At 40.8% G+C, this 12,963-nt stretch overlaps 1 protein-coding gene across 2 annotated transcripts in view; it reads right to left on the bottom strand.

Moving 5' to 3' along the window:
- The window catches only part of LOC121278106 (structural maintenance of chromosomes protein 6-like), an 88,287-nt gene that overhangs the window by 19,127 nt on the left and 56,197 nt on the right, over nucleotides 1-12,963 (bottom strand). For both annotated transcript variants that reach the window (XM_041188179.1, XM_041188180.1), the window contains 7 exons: nucleotides 12,534-12,648; nucleotides 5,545-5,705; nucleotides 4,508-4,643; nucleotides 4,326-4,406; nucleotides 3,953-4,123; nucleotides 3,721-3,858; nucleotides 2,578-2,723 (listed from right to left, as the gene is read on the bottom strand). In XM_041188179.1, coding sequence (XP_041044113.1) covers nucleotides 2,578-2,723; nucleotides 3,721-3,858; nucleotides 3,953-4,123; nucleotides 4,326-4,406; nucleotides 4,508-4,643; nucleotides 5,545-5,705; nucleotides 12,534-12,648 — 948 coding nt within the window. The remainder of the gene's footprint in view (nucleotides 1-2,577; nucleotides 2,724-3,720; nucleotides 3,859-3,952; nucleotides 4,124-4,325; nucleotides 4,407-4,507; nucleotides 4,644-5,544; nucleotides 5,706-12,533; nucleotides 12,649-12,963) is intronic.

Raw genomic sequence — 12,963 nt, forward strand, 5'->3', positions numbered from 1 at the left:
TGCAAAAGTGCAGAATTCGTTTGGTATTGCAGTGAAGTGCCAAGTCTCTGGAATGGAACTTCAGACCATAACCTTCTGACATAGAGGCGCGAGTTTTATTAATGAACCACAGCTGACACAACATCTAAAGGGTAAGCATCACCTTTAGATTGAATGAAACAGATTTGGTTGGGGGGGGGTGGGGGGTGGGTGGAGGTGGCAGAACATTGTACATATGAAGAAGATATTTATCTCTATACCAATGTTTATGCTAAAGGCACCTTACAGCTTAATCATCTGCAAAAAAAAAAATAGAAATTGTAATGCTGTGTTCAACTATATCAATTTAAGGAATATGTTGCATATAGAACCACAAAAGGAAACCAATGTCATCTAACATTCGCCAGGATATTTGAGATTCTGAGCTTATGCTATGTTGAAAAGTTACTTGACATAGCTGCCCAAGAATTTATACCTAGTGAGAAGGCACCTTGACAGAGGGTGAAAAACATTTTGAATTTGGAGGAATACTGGATGAGAATACAAATCTTTAGCTTTCTAACATTTAGAAAGTCAAACTAAGCAACATTAACCAAAAAAACAGGGTCTTTTGGAGGGTTATACAAGAAATATCATGACCAATATATCCATGGGATAAAAGCAAAATGCTGTGGATGCTGGAAATCTGAAACAAAAACAAAAATAGCTGGAAAAACTCAGCAGGTCGGACAGCATCTGCGGAGAGGAACACAACTGACCTTTCAAGTCCGTATGACTCTTCATTAGGGCTAAAGAAATAGAGAAATGAGGTGAAATATAAGCTGGTAGATGGGGGTGGGACAGGTAGAGCTGGATAGAGGGCCAGTGATAGGTGGAGGCAAAGATTGCCAAAAATGTCACAGACAAAAGGACAAAGAGGTGTTGAGGGTGGTGACATTATCTAAGGAATGTGCTAATGGGGACATTATGGGTAGCAAGCAGGACAAGCAAGTGGCAGATGGTCCTAATGGGGGTGGGGTCGGGGGAAGGAATCGAGATGGGCTAAAAGGCGGAGATAAAGCAATAGGTCGAAATAAATTTAAAAATAGGTGGGAAAAGAAAAAATACTTTTTTTAAAAATTAGAATTGGAAAAAGGGGGATCGGAAAGGGGGTGGGGACGGAAGAGAGAGTTCACGATCTAAAATTGTTGAACTCAATATTCAGTCCGGAAGGCTGTAAAGTGCCTAGTCGGAAGATGAGGTGCAGTTCCTCCAGTTTGCGTTGAGCTTCACTGGAACATTGCAGCAGGCCAAGGATGGACATGTGGGCATGAGAGCAGGGTGGAGTGTTGAAATGGCAAGTGACAGGGAGATCTGGGTCATGCTTGCAAACAGACCAAAGGTGTTCAGCAAAGTGCTCACCCAGTCTGCGTTTGGTCTCTCCAATGTGGAGGAAACTACATTGGGAGCAGCGAATGCAGTAGACTAAATTGAGGGAAGTGCAAGTGAAATGCTGCTTCACTTGAAAGGAGAGTTTGGGCCCTTGGACGGTGAGGAGGGGGGAAGTAAAGGGGCAGGTGTTGCACCTTCTGCGGTTGCATGGGAAGGTGCCGTGGGAAGGGGTTTAGGTGCCAGGGGTGACGGAGGAGTGGAGCAGGGTGTCCTGGAGGGAACGGTCCCTGCGGAAAGCCTCCGGGGGGGTGGGGGGGGGGGTGGTGAAGGGAAGACGTGTTTGGTGGTGGCATCATGCTGGAGTTTGCGGAAATGGTGGAGGATGATCCTTTGTATGCAGAGGCTGGTGGGGTGATAAGTGAGGACAAGGGGGACCCTATCATGGTTCTGGGAGGGAGAGGAAGGTGTGAGGGTGGATGCGCAGGAGATGGGCCGGACAGGGTTGAAGGCCCTGTTAACGACCGTGGGTGGAAAACCTCAGTTAAGGAAGAAGGAAGACATGTCAGAGGAACTGTTTTAGAAAGTGGCATCATCAGAACAGATGCGACAGAGGCAAAGGAAGAATGAAAGAATGGGATGGAGTCCTTACGGGAAGCGGGGTGTGAGGAGCTGTAGTCGAGGTAGCTGTGGGAGTCGGTAGGTTTTATGGTTTCATGGTTTTATGCATGAGATAAAACTAGTTAACAAAATAACAATGCTGCAACAACCCACATCACTGCAGCAGACAAGCAGAAACCCCACAGTTATCATAAAATATATATATAAAAAAACAAACCTTGAGTGATTAGTCTTGTACTTTTAAAAGGAAAGCCTTGAACAAACAGTAATTCCTCTTCCTTCCTCTAAGTTCTAAGCTCTCAATCAGTTCAATCTATTCTGACTCTGCACTACAGTAACATAAAGCAAGTATGTTCTATATACAATCTCCCAAACAACATAACTAAAAAATCTGGTATCTATCCCATTGTTTGTAGAATCCTGCTGTGTACAAACTAAATTATAATATTGGCTACACTGCAGAAGTAATTGACTGGCTAGCACGCATTTTGGGATATTCTGAGACCACAAAGGGCATCAAGAAATGAATGTTCTTTTCTTATTTGCAAGACTAAAAAAATAGCAATGGGATTGAGAATTTGTTATGCGCATTACATATAGGGTAAACACCTTGTAATTTCTTCTTTGTTCCCATGGCGTACTTGTTCTGTGCTGATTCTCTCTCTTAGTCGATTGATCTCCACATCAATGCTTTTGGGAGTTCTAACAACCTCCAGTCGCTCTGCATAAATCTGCTTGGCTTTAGCAGTATTTTCCTAGGATAAACAAGAACATAAGGAGTTGAGAAAGGAAAATAGGGCACTTGGCACAACAATCTCATCCCAACTACCAATGTATTTCATGCAGCAACACCATGTATAATTTCTGTTACCACATGTACGAGCACGCAAGATGGTAAATTTAAGTCTCTCTACAGCTGTCTCCAACAAAGACAGTCTAACATACAAGTCCGAACCACCCTAATTCCCTTGTTAGTTGAACAATTTCGCCAGAAGATGGTAAATGCAGCATCACATTATTAGCATATTCCATTCAACTAGTGTCCACTTGGTTGTGACATTTAAATGGTCAATAGAAGATCAAACAGAAATTTTTCAAATCACGAGGAGTTTTGATAGCGAATAGGGAAAGCTTATTTTCTCCGGTTAGGGAGGCCATGAAAGGGGGTTCAGTTCTGTTTTGAAACAGAGTTGTAAGAACATGAAATTATTTACTATAAGCTGAGGCAAAGACGACTGCTTTAAGTGAAAATTGGATAAATATTTGGAGCAGTGAATAATTCAAGACTATTGATACAAAGCAAGGCAGCAAGATTAGTTTTGGGTTGCTGCAACAAAGAGCTGATGAACCGAATGGCCTCCTTCTGGGCTCTCAACATCTATGGCAACTTGCCCTCCAGAGAGCTGTCTATGCTCAGGCTAATGATTGCAAATTTCATCTCCATGCCTACTATGCTGGGCTATCGCCTATCCAACAGAAGAACTCTAGGCAGCACCATTTAAATATTTTAGTGTTAAGGGAGTCGTACATTCCAACCTGCGTTCGGAATGCTGGGACTAAATCAGGTTGGAGTGCGCTGTGAAACAATGCAGCCTCAAAGAATCAGGGCAAAGCAAAATTGCTTAAAACAATTAAGGATACAAGTTAAAATTTTCCACATTAATATTTCTGCAATGCTATGACTTTCCTTTATAAAGCTTATAATGATGCATTATCAGATGATCACTGGTAAAAAGAAAAATTTGTATATACCTCCAAAACTTTTTCTTTACTTTCCAGGTTCTCTCTCAGTTTACCTATCCCATCCAAGTGTTCTTTTCTTTTCTCTTCATAATGTCTTTTATGATGTTTACACTTTCCAACTTCTGTGTCAATCTTACTTAGGTCATCCTATTATGAAGAAATGCAGGTCATTTTTAAGATGATAATGCAATTCTGAAACAAACTAAGAAAAGTTGGAAAACTTTACACAATCAATTTGCACCTTTATTGGATCAGCTCCTTCAGCTATTGAATTGATCTTTTCCTTTATCTCTTTATACTTTTGTTCAGCCTCATTCACTATCTTGCGGTGCTCATCCATATCCTTCCTTGCCTGCTCCAACTTATCCTTGCCAGATTCAATTCTGTGCCAGATATCTTGCACTTCTTCTTCCTAGTTTTTTTTTTAAATGAGAAGTTGAGTCTACTAGAAAGGAATCAGTTATCATCCAAACTGATATGAATGACTTATCTTGAAGCAATCACAAGTCACCAAAAAATAACATGAAAAGAAAATTCAGAAGTCTATTTTGTGCACAATTTGAAATTGTAACATAAGAGGTATGAGCTTATTCAAAAAAGATGAAGGCACTCACCAGCGTGGAAATATCCACGGACTGGGGCTCGTCCACATTTTCCAAATCTGTAATTTCTAGCTTTGTCTTTGTCATATTTTCCTGAAGCAAAAAAGTTTTTTAAAGTATATGGGAAGATTATTTCCCTTTTTTTATGTAAAAATACAGTAAAGCATGTTTCTTTCCCATTTTTAAATACACACCTGGATTTTCCTCTTTTGCATTTGTTTCGATTTCACCTGAGATTCATTTATCTGAATTTCTTCTACTATTGACCGCAATCGTTGTTGAAAATGTGATATTTTCGCCATCTTATTGCTCACTTCCATTTCCAGCCGACTGCAATACAAAAAAAAAAGCATACTGACCAAAGTGCTTATATTGCTGGAAAACAAAAAGGTACTTAATATACATTTCCTCGTTTAGTAATAATGCTTTTCTGAACTCTCACAAATGGGCAGGCACCCATTAAATAGCAGACCAGAGTGCAGATTTGTTCCTAATGCTGAATCTGCATACTAGAATTGCATATTCAGTTGCACCAACTCCTTGCATTGATATTTACTGGACAATGTGCATACTTCCTAACGAAAGACTAAATAAACAACAGAATTCTAACAACTTAGCAATATTATATTCTTAAAGAATGGCATTATAAATGGATTGGAATTAACAGGGAACATACAGGAGTTATTATTCAACACTAATATGGCACTCGAGGATGTCATCATTTACACTTTGTTGATTATGATCAGTTTTTCATAAAAAGGGCATAATTTAGTTCACAAGACAAACAAACAAGATGAAATTTCAGTGGGGTGATATGCTGGCATTTTACTTCTCTGTAGTTTACAATTTGTAATGCTAGTGTGCTGCACGACAACATTGCTAAATTCTTTATTCTTTAATGTTTTAGCAAAACTAGCATTACAAACTTTTCATATCAGGTTATAGAACAACCTATTCAATTCAGTTTCTTCATTTGTTACGCCAACCTCTCTCAACCATTAGCACAATTATCACCTAACGATTCAGAATCATACTTGAACATACACCAAGACAGAAGGGAACACTGACAAGGAGGGGGGAAGGAAAGTGACAGGGTGTGGAGGGAGGAGGGAAAAAGGTGAAGCATGTACAGGACTGAATCCCAAGAATATCTTTAAAGACTTACTGCTCCAGCCTGCAAATTTTTGGTAAAGTTGCAATATTAAGATGGTTGACAGAAAAATTTACAAACCTGATTTCTGATTCCACATCACCACCCAAGTATCTTGCCCTGTCTGTTTCTGAGGAGTAATAGCGGTTGAAAAAGACCTGGTCACCTGCTGCAGTAAAGGCTTCTCTACAGTTTGCGGGTGGTTTTTGCTGTTGCATAATTTCACGAGCCCTGCTGTTGCTCTAGAAATGAAACAGCAAATACTTAGTTTCTTGCTAGAATTTGTTTATGATTAAAGTGTTTGAGACAAATTCCAGTACACAGCTACTCAAGATATTACTCATTGTTCTATGAAGGGCAATTAAATAATCTGTTGGCTATATTACCCTCTGGTTACTGTAATAAAAATCACACAATGCAGCCATGTTTATGTGGTGAGTTAGCATTCTGCACACCACTTGCAATTATAGAGACAAAATAGCAATGAACCAGGTTTCCGATTGCAACGAAACCAACTCTCGCTAGACAATGAAATCAAAGCATGAAGTTAGAATATATAAACAGAAATCTGCCTCAAATTAAGTAAAATTATATTATAACATTTATTTTCTAGTAATTTCTACTTTTAACAAATGAATGTTTAGTTTAGAATTTTAAAAGTCTGGTCCTGGTGGGAGGGAAATTCCCCTGACAAGATACAGAACCTGCTTATGATTTTTCAAAACTCCCTAGGTTCTAGAATGGTTTAAGCAGATTGGAAGTTAGTAAATGTAACACCACTATTCAAGAAAGGGGGGGGAAGAGAGAAAATAGGGAACAACAGGCTAGTTAATCTAATGTCAGTTGTCAGGAAAATGCAGCAATCTATTAAGGAAACCTTAGTAATGCTCTTAGAAAATCATAGTATGATCAAAGTCAACATAGTTTTATAAAATGGAAATCATGTTTCATAAATCTACTGAAACTTTGAGGGTGTAACTGGTAGGGTAGATAAAGGAGAACCAGTGGATGTAGTATACTTGGATTTCCAAAAGGTATTCAATTAGGTGTATTGACTTTTTTTGCGGTACAAGATAAGTGCTGATGGAATTGGGGGTAATATATTAACATGGATAAAAAGTTTGTTAACAGACCGGAAGCAGAGAGGGTGTTATCAAGTTGTCAGGCTGTGACTGGTGGAGTGTCACAAGGATTAATGCTGGGGCTTCAGCTATTTATAATCTATAGTTATGACTTAAACGAAGAGACAGAAAGAGTAATGTATCTAGGATTGCTGATGAAACAAAGCTTGGGGGAGATGCAAGCTGAGATGAGGACACAAGGAGGCTGCAAAGAGATATAGATAGCTTAAATGAGTGGGCAACAAGGTGGCAGATGGAATATAATGTGGGGAAGTGAGATCATTCAACATGGTAGTAATGGAAAAGCATAATATTTTTAAAAGACATGAAACTTGTAAATGTTGATGTTCAGAGGAACTTGGGTGTACTCATACAAGGAACACAGAAAATTAGCATGCAGGTACAGCAAGTAATTAGGAAGGCAAGTGGCATGTTGACCTTTATTGCCAGGGGATTGGAGTACAAGAGTAAGGAAACCTTGCTATAATTGTATAAGGCTTTGGTGAGACCACACCTGGAGTAGTATGCAGCTTTGGTTTCTGTACTTAAGGAAGGATATACTTGCATTGGAGGTGACACAGCAAAGGCTCACTAAGTTCGTCCCAAGGATGAGAGGGTTTTCCCACGATGAGAACCCAAGTAAATTATATTTGTACTCTCATAGGCTTAGAAGAGTGAAAGGTGATCTTATTGAAGTACACAGGATTCTGGAGGGATTCATAGGGTAGACACCGAGAAGTTATTTTCCCTGGCTAGAGAATCTAGAACACAATCGCCGGATAAGCAGCCGAACATTTAGGGCTGAGATGAGCAATTTTTTCAAAAGGTTGTGTATTTTTGGAATTCTCTACCACAAAGTGCTATGGATGCTCCATTGCTGAAAAGATTTAAGGCTGAAATAGACAGATATTTGGTATCTCCTGGAATCAAGGGATATGGGGAGCAGTGGGAAGTGGGGTTGAGGCTGAGGGTCAGCTATGATCATATTGAATGGCGGGGCAGCCGCAAGGGGTTATATTGTCTATTACTGCCCCTATTTCATAAGAATGGCTCCGGGGGTGAAAGGCTTCAGTTTCAACAACAGATCGGGGAAGCTGCGTCTGTTTTCTCCAAAGACAAGGTCAAGAGAGATTGAATCACGCTCTTGACTTGTAGATGGTAACAGGCTTGGAAAGTTAAGATGCATTTTATCCACCACAGAATTGCTAGCCTCTGACCTACACCACTCAAAGTGGTGTGTGTGGAATGAGCTGCCATCTGACATGGTAAATGTGGGCTCACTCTTAAGTTTTAAGAATAAATTGGATAGATACATGGATGGGAGAGGTCTGGAGGGTTATGGACTGGGTGCAGGTCAATGGGATTAGTGGAATAATATTTCGGCACAGACTAGAAGGGCCAAATGGCCTGTTTTCTGTGCTGTAGTGTTCTATGGATCTACTCTTGTAGCCACAGTATTTATATGGTTGGTCCAGTTAAATCTCTGGTCAATGGTAACTCCTAAGGTGTTGATGATGGGAATTCAGCGATGGTAACACTGTTGAATGTCAAGGGGAGATGGTTAGACTATTTGTTGGAGATAATCATAGCCTGGCAAATGTTACTCGCCACTTATCAGCCCAAGCCCAAATGTTGCTCAGGTCTTGCTGCATGCAGGCACGGAATGTTTCAGTATCTGAAGTGTTGCAAACAGTACTAAACACTGCGCAATCATAAGCAAACATCCCCACTTCTGACCTTATGATGGAGGGAGGTCATTGAAGAAACAGCTAAAATGGCTAGGCCTAGACACTAACACGAGGAACTCCTGCAGCAATGTCCTGGGGCTGAGATGATTGGTTTCTAACAAATACAAGAATCTACCTTTGCGCTAGGTATGACTCCAAACAGTGGAGGGTTTTTCCACCAATTTTCATGGACTTCAATTTTGCTAGGATTCATTGATGTTATACTCTCTCAAATGCTGCCTCGATGTCAAGGGCAGTCTCTCGAACCTCACCTTCTGCATTCAGCTCTTTTCTTCATGTTTGTAATGAGATCAGGGGCCGAATGGTCCCAGCAGAACCCAAACTGAGCATTGGTGAGCAGGTTATTGCTGAGACAGTGTCTCTTGATAGCACTGCTGACAACACCCTTCACCACTTTACTGATGATTTAGAGTAAACTGTTTGGATAATTGGCCGGATTGGATTTGTGCTGCTTTTTGTAGTCAGGGTATATCTGGGCAATTTTCTACTTTGCTGGGTAGATATCAGTGTTGTATTTGCAGAACAACTTGGTTAGAGATACAGCTAGTTCTGGAGCCCGAGTCTTCAGTATTACAGCTGGTATGTTGTCAGGACCCAAACCTTTGCTGTATCCGGTGCCTTCTGGCACTTCTTGACATCATGTGGAGTGAAATGAATTGTTGAAGACTGACAAGCATCATACTGGGGACCTCAGGACATGGCCGAGATGGAACATTTCATTGGTACTTCTGGCCGAAAATGGTTGCAAATGCTTCAGCCTCGCATCTTGCACTGAAGTGCTGGAATCGAACAGCATTTTGGATGGCGATGGATGTGGAGCCTCTTCCTCCTCTTAGTTGTTTAGGGCAGGAAAAGGCAGAACTACACAGTTTTGATCGGATCTGTTGGCTGTGGGATCGTTCAACTGTTTATCTTGCATTATTCTTATGTTGTCGTCAGGCTGGCACCTCATTTTTAAGTAAGCCTGGTATTCAGCGCATTCTTCCCTGCACTCCTCATTGAGCCAGGATTAATCTCCCAGCTTCATGGCAGTGGTGAAATGAGGGAAACGTTAAGCCATGAGGTGTGGTTGAATACAATTCTGCTGTTACCAATGGCCCGCCTCATGGATGTCCAGTTTGGAGCTGTTAGATTTGTTCTTTCTCTATCCCATCTGGCACGTTAGTAGTGCCACACAACCTGATGGAGGGTGTCCTCAGTATTAAGATGGGAAACTTTGCTTCCACAAGAACTGTGCGGTGGTCACTATTACCATCATTGCCATGGACAGATGCAGCTCTGATGGCTAGGTGGTGAGTGTGAGGTCAAGTAGGTTTTTCTCCTGTTGGTCCTCTCACCACTTCCCACAAACCCAGTCTGGCAACTACGTTCTTCAGGACTTGGTCACCTCAATCAGTAGTGGTGCAGTCTGAGTCACTCTTGGTGATGGACATTGAAGTCCTCCATCCAGAGTACATTCTGTGCCCTCAGTGATTCTTCCAAGTGGTGTTCATTATGGAGGAGTACTAATTCATCAGCTTTTCTTCAGCTGAGGGAGGGTGGTAGGTGGTAATCGACAGGTGGTTTCCCTGTCCATGTTTGACCTGATGCCATGAGACTTCATGGGGTGCAAAGTCAATGTTGAGGACCCCTACAGCCACTCCCTTCCAACCGCCTACCATTTTGCCACCACTTCTGGTGGGTCTGTGCTGCCAATGGGACAGAATATATATATAGGGATGATAATGGAGGTGTCAGCGACAATGGCTGTAAGATTTATAGACTTAGGCGTTTATAGCACAGGAGGCCGCCATTTGGCCCATCGTGTCTGCACTGGTCAACAAAGATCTGACTACACTAATCCCATTTTCTAGTGGTTGGCCCTTAGCCCTGGAAGCTATGGCAACACATGTGAATATCTGAATACCTCTTAAATGTTACAAACGTTTCTGTCTCAAACATAAGATGTACGAGCAGAAATTAGGCCATTCGGCCCATCGAGTCTGCTCCGCCATTCAATCATGGCTGATAAGTTTCTCAACCCCATTCTCCCGCCTTCTCCCCATAACCTTTAATCCCCATACCAATCAAGAACCTATCTATCTCGGTCTTAAATACACTCAATGGCCTGACCGCCACAGCCTTCTGTGGCAATGAATTCCATAGATTCACCACTCTCTGGCTAAAGAAATTTCTCCTCATCTCTGCTCTAAAAGGTCTTCCCTTTACTCTGAGTCTGTGCCCACAGGTCCTAGTCTCTCCTACTAATGGAAACATCTTCCCCACGTCCACTCTATCCAGGCCTTTCAGTATTCTGTAAGTTTCAATCAGATCCCCCCTCATCCTTCTAATCTCCATCGAGTATAGACCCAGAGTCCTCAAACATTCCTTCCTTTCAGGCAAAGAGTTCCAGACTCCCACCAACCTCTGGGTGAAAAAAATTCTCATCAACACCTCTCTTAACCTTCTATCTCTTACCTTAAATCTATGCCCCCTGGTTATTGAGCCCTCTACTAATGGAAAAGGTGCCTTCCTATCCATCCTATCTATGCCCCTCATAATCTTATACATCTCCATCAAATTCCCTCTCAACCTTCGCTGTTCCAAGGAAAACAACCCCAGCCTATCCAATCTTTCCTCATAGCTCAGACCCTCCAGCTCAGGCAACATTCTGGTAAATTTCCTCTGCAGCCTCTCCAGTGCAATCACATCCTTCCTATAATGTGGTGACCAGAACTGCACACAGTACTCCAGCTGTGGCCTAACCAGCGTTTTATACAATTCCAGCATAACCTCCCTGCTCATGTATTCTACGCCTTAGCTAATAAAGGCAAGTATCCCATATGCCTTCTTAACCACCTTATCTACTGCCCTGCTACCTTCAGGGATCTGTGGATATGCACACCAAGGTCCCGCTGATCTTCGGTACTTTCCAGCGTCATACCATTTATAGTGTAATCCCTTCCCTTGTTAGCCCTCCCCAAGTATATTACCTCATAGTTTTCCGGGTTGAATTCCATTTGTCACTGCTCTGCCCACCTGACCAGTCCATTGATATCCTCCTGCAGTTTACGGCTATCCTCCTCACTATTTGCCACCCTACCAATTTTTGTATCATCCATGAACTTCTTAATCATACCCCCTACATTTATTTAAGTTCAAATCATTTATGCACATCAGAAACAGCAAGGTCCCCAGCACAAAGTATGACTATGCCATGCTGTTCCTCGACTAGTCTGTGGAGCAGCAACACCCCCCCCCAATTTTGGCATAAGACCCCAGATGTTCATGTAATATTCTCTAAGGAGGGTAAAGGATTTTTCCACAAGTTGACTGGATAATGATCAAGATTTAAAATAAACACCAGTTTTCCTCTGCCTACAATAGAATTGTTAAGAGCAAACTGTACCACCCCCAGTTCAATTTAGCTAATTTAGCCCAGACTAGGAATTGGAATGATTTAAGTACTACGCCACATGATGCATTTATCTATAAACCTTGTTTTGCAGCTGGCTATCTCTTGCCACACTGACATTCATGTTGAAAACAAGAAATTCAATTATTTAATGACAGAACTAAAAATTAAATAAGCTTCTAAATTTAAGCACGTGTTCTGAATTAAATAAGCAATTCTTCTTCTCAAATGATGCTTGAAAGATTTATGCTAATTGGTTGGCATTTCAATTATGCTAATTACAACCCATTTACAAATTCAAATTGATTCCATGTTACCAATGTCCTATTCTTACTGAGTCTGAAGGGAATGTATTATTTTATTCTGGCATACAAAGTTATTTCTTTTAACGTAATTTAAGAGATTAGGTGGATAGCAAGGCAGGCTCTTGTAATCTGAATATAATGGATTTGAAATTGTTAAGACTCAACCACAATATGTAAGCCTTCAAACAATTCACTCAGCAGACCACTGAAGAAAAGATGAAATTTGCAAATGAATTCTTAGATTATAGATTAATATGATGAAAAAATCAAAGTTTTGATAAGCACACAACTGGTGAAACATAATACTCTAACCACAAGTTACATCGTTGGAATCACAGTGAAGTAATGCACTACATATTTGATTAAACAAGCTTTTTAACAAATATAAAGGCTCAGGTTCAATATGCTGCATGATGCAGGCCAACTCATTCAATTTCCAACTTTTAAACCACGACAGCCACGTGAAATTCTATGAAACTAAAACTGGTAAAGAAGGACTTACACTGATTAGCAGGATTTTTTCTATGCCCCTCATGTCAATCAAACAGTTTGCCACCACTGGGTTACCTATTTCTAAGGCATCAAGAACTGTTGGGAAATCTGGATGATGAACAGCTCTTCAAAGAGAAAATATAAATTTTTAATTATTTCAGTACTGTCTCCCTAATGAAATATCAAACTTTTACAGATTAAGGCAGCTGTAAAATGTTGTTTTCTATTAAAGACAATATAATCATGCAGTTTTTGAAGAATCAAAACAAGAACATTTGCACTTATTTTGACAATTAATCGTTTGGTAGTACAGAACTTGAGTATTGCTGAAAACAAACATGTTATGGAAGCTTTTCATCTTGCACTCATCAGGACAGCTCACAAGAAATTACCAATAGTAAAGGGAACAACAATTTATACTTAATGAAAAGGGAGTGCTG

The sequence above is a fragment of the Carcharodon carcharias genome, chromosome 5, assembly GCF_017639515.1.
Source record: "Carcharodon carcharias isolate sCarCar2 chromosome 5, sCarCar2.pri, whole genome shotgun sequence".
Lineage (NCBI taxonomy): Eukaryota > Metazoa > Chordata > Chondrichthyes > Lamniformes > Lamnidae > Carcharodon > Carcharodon carcharias.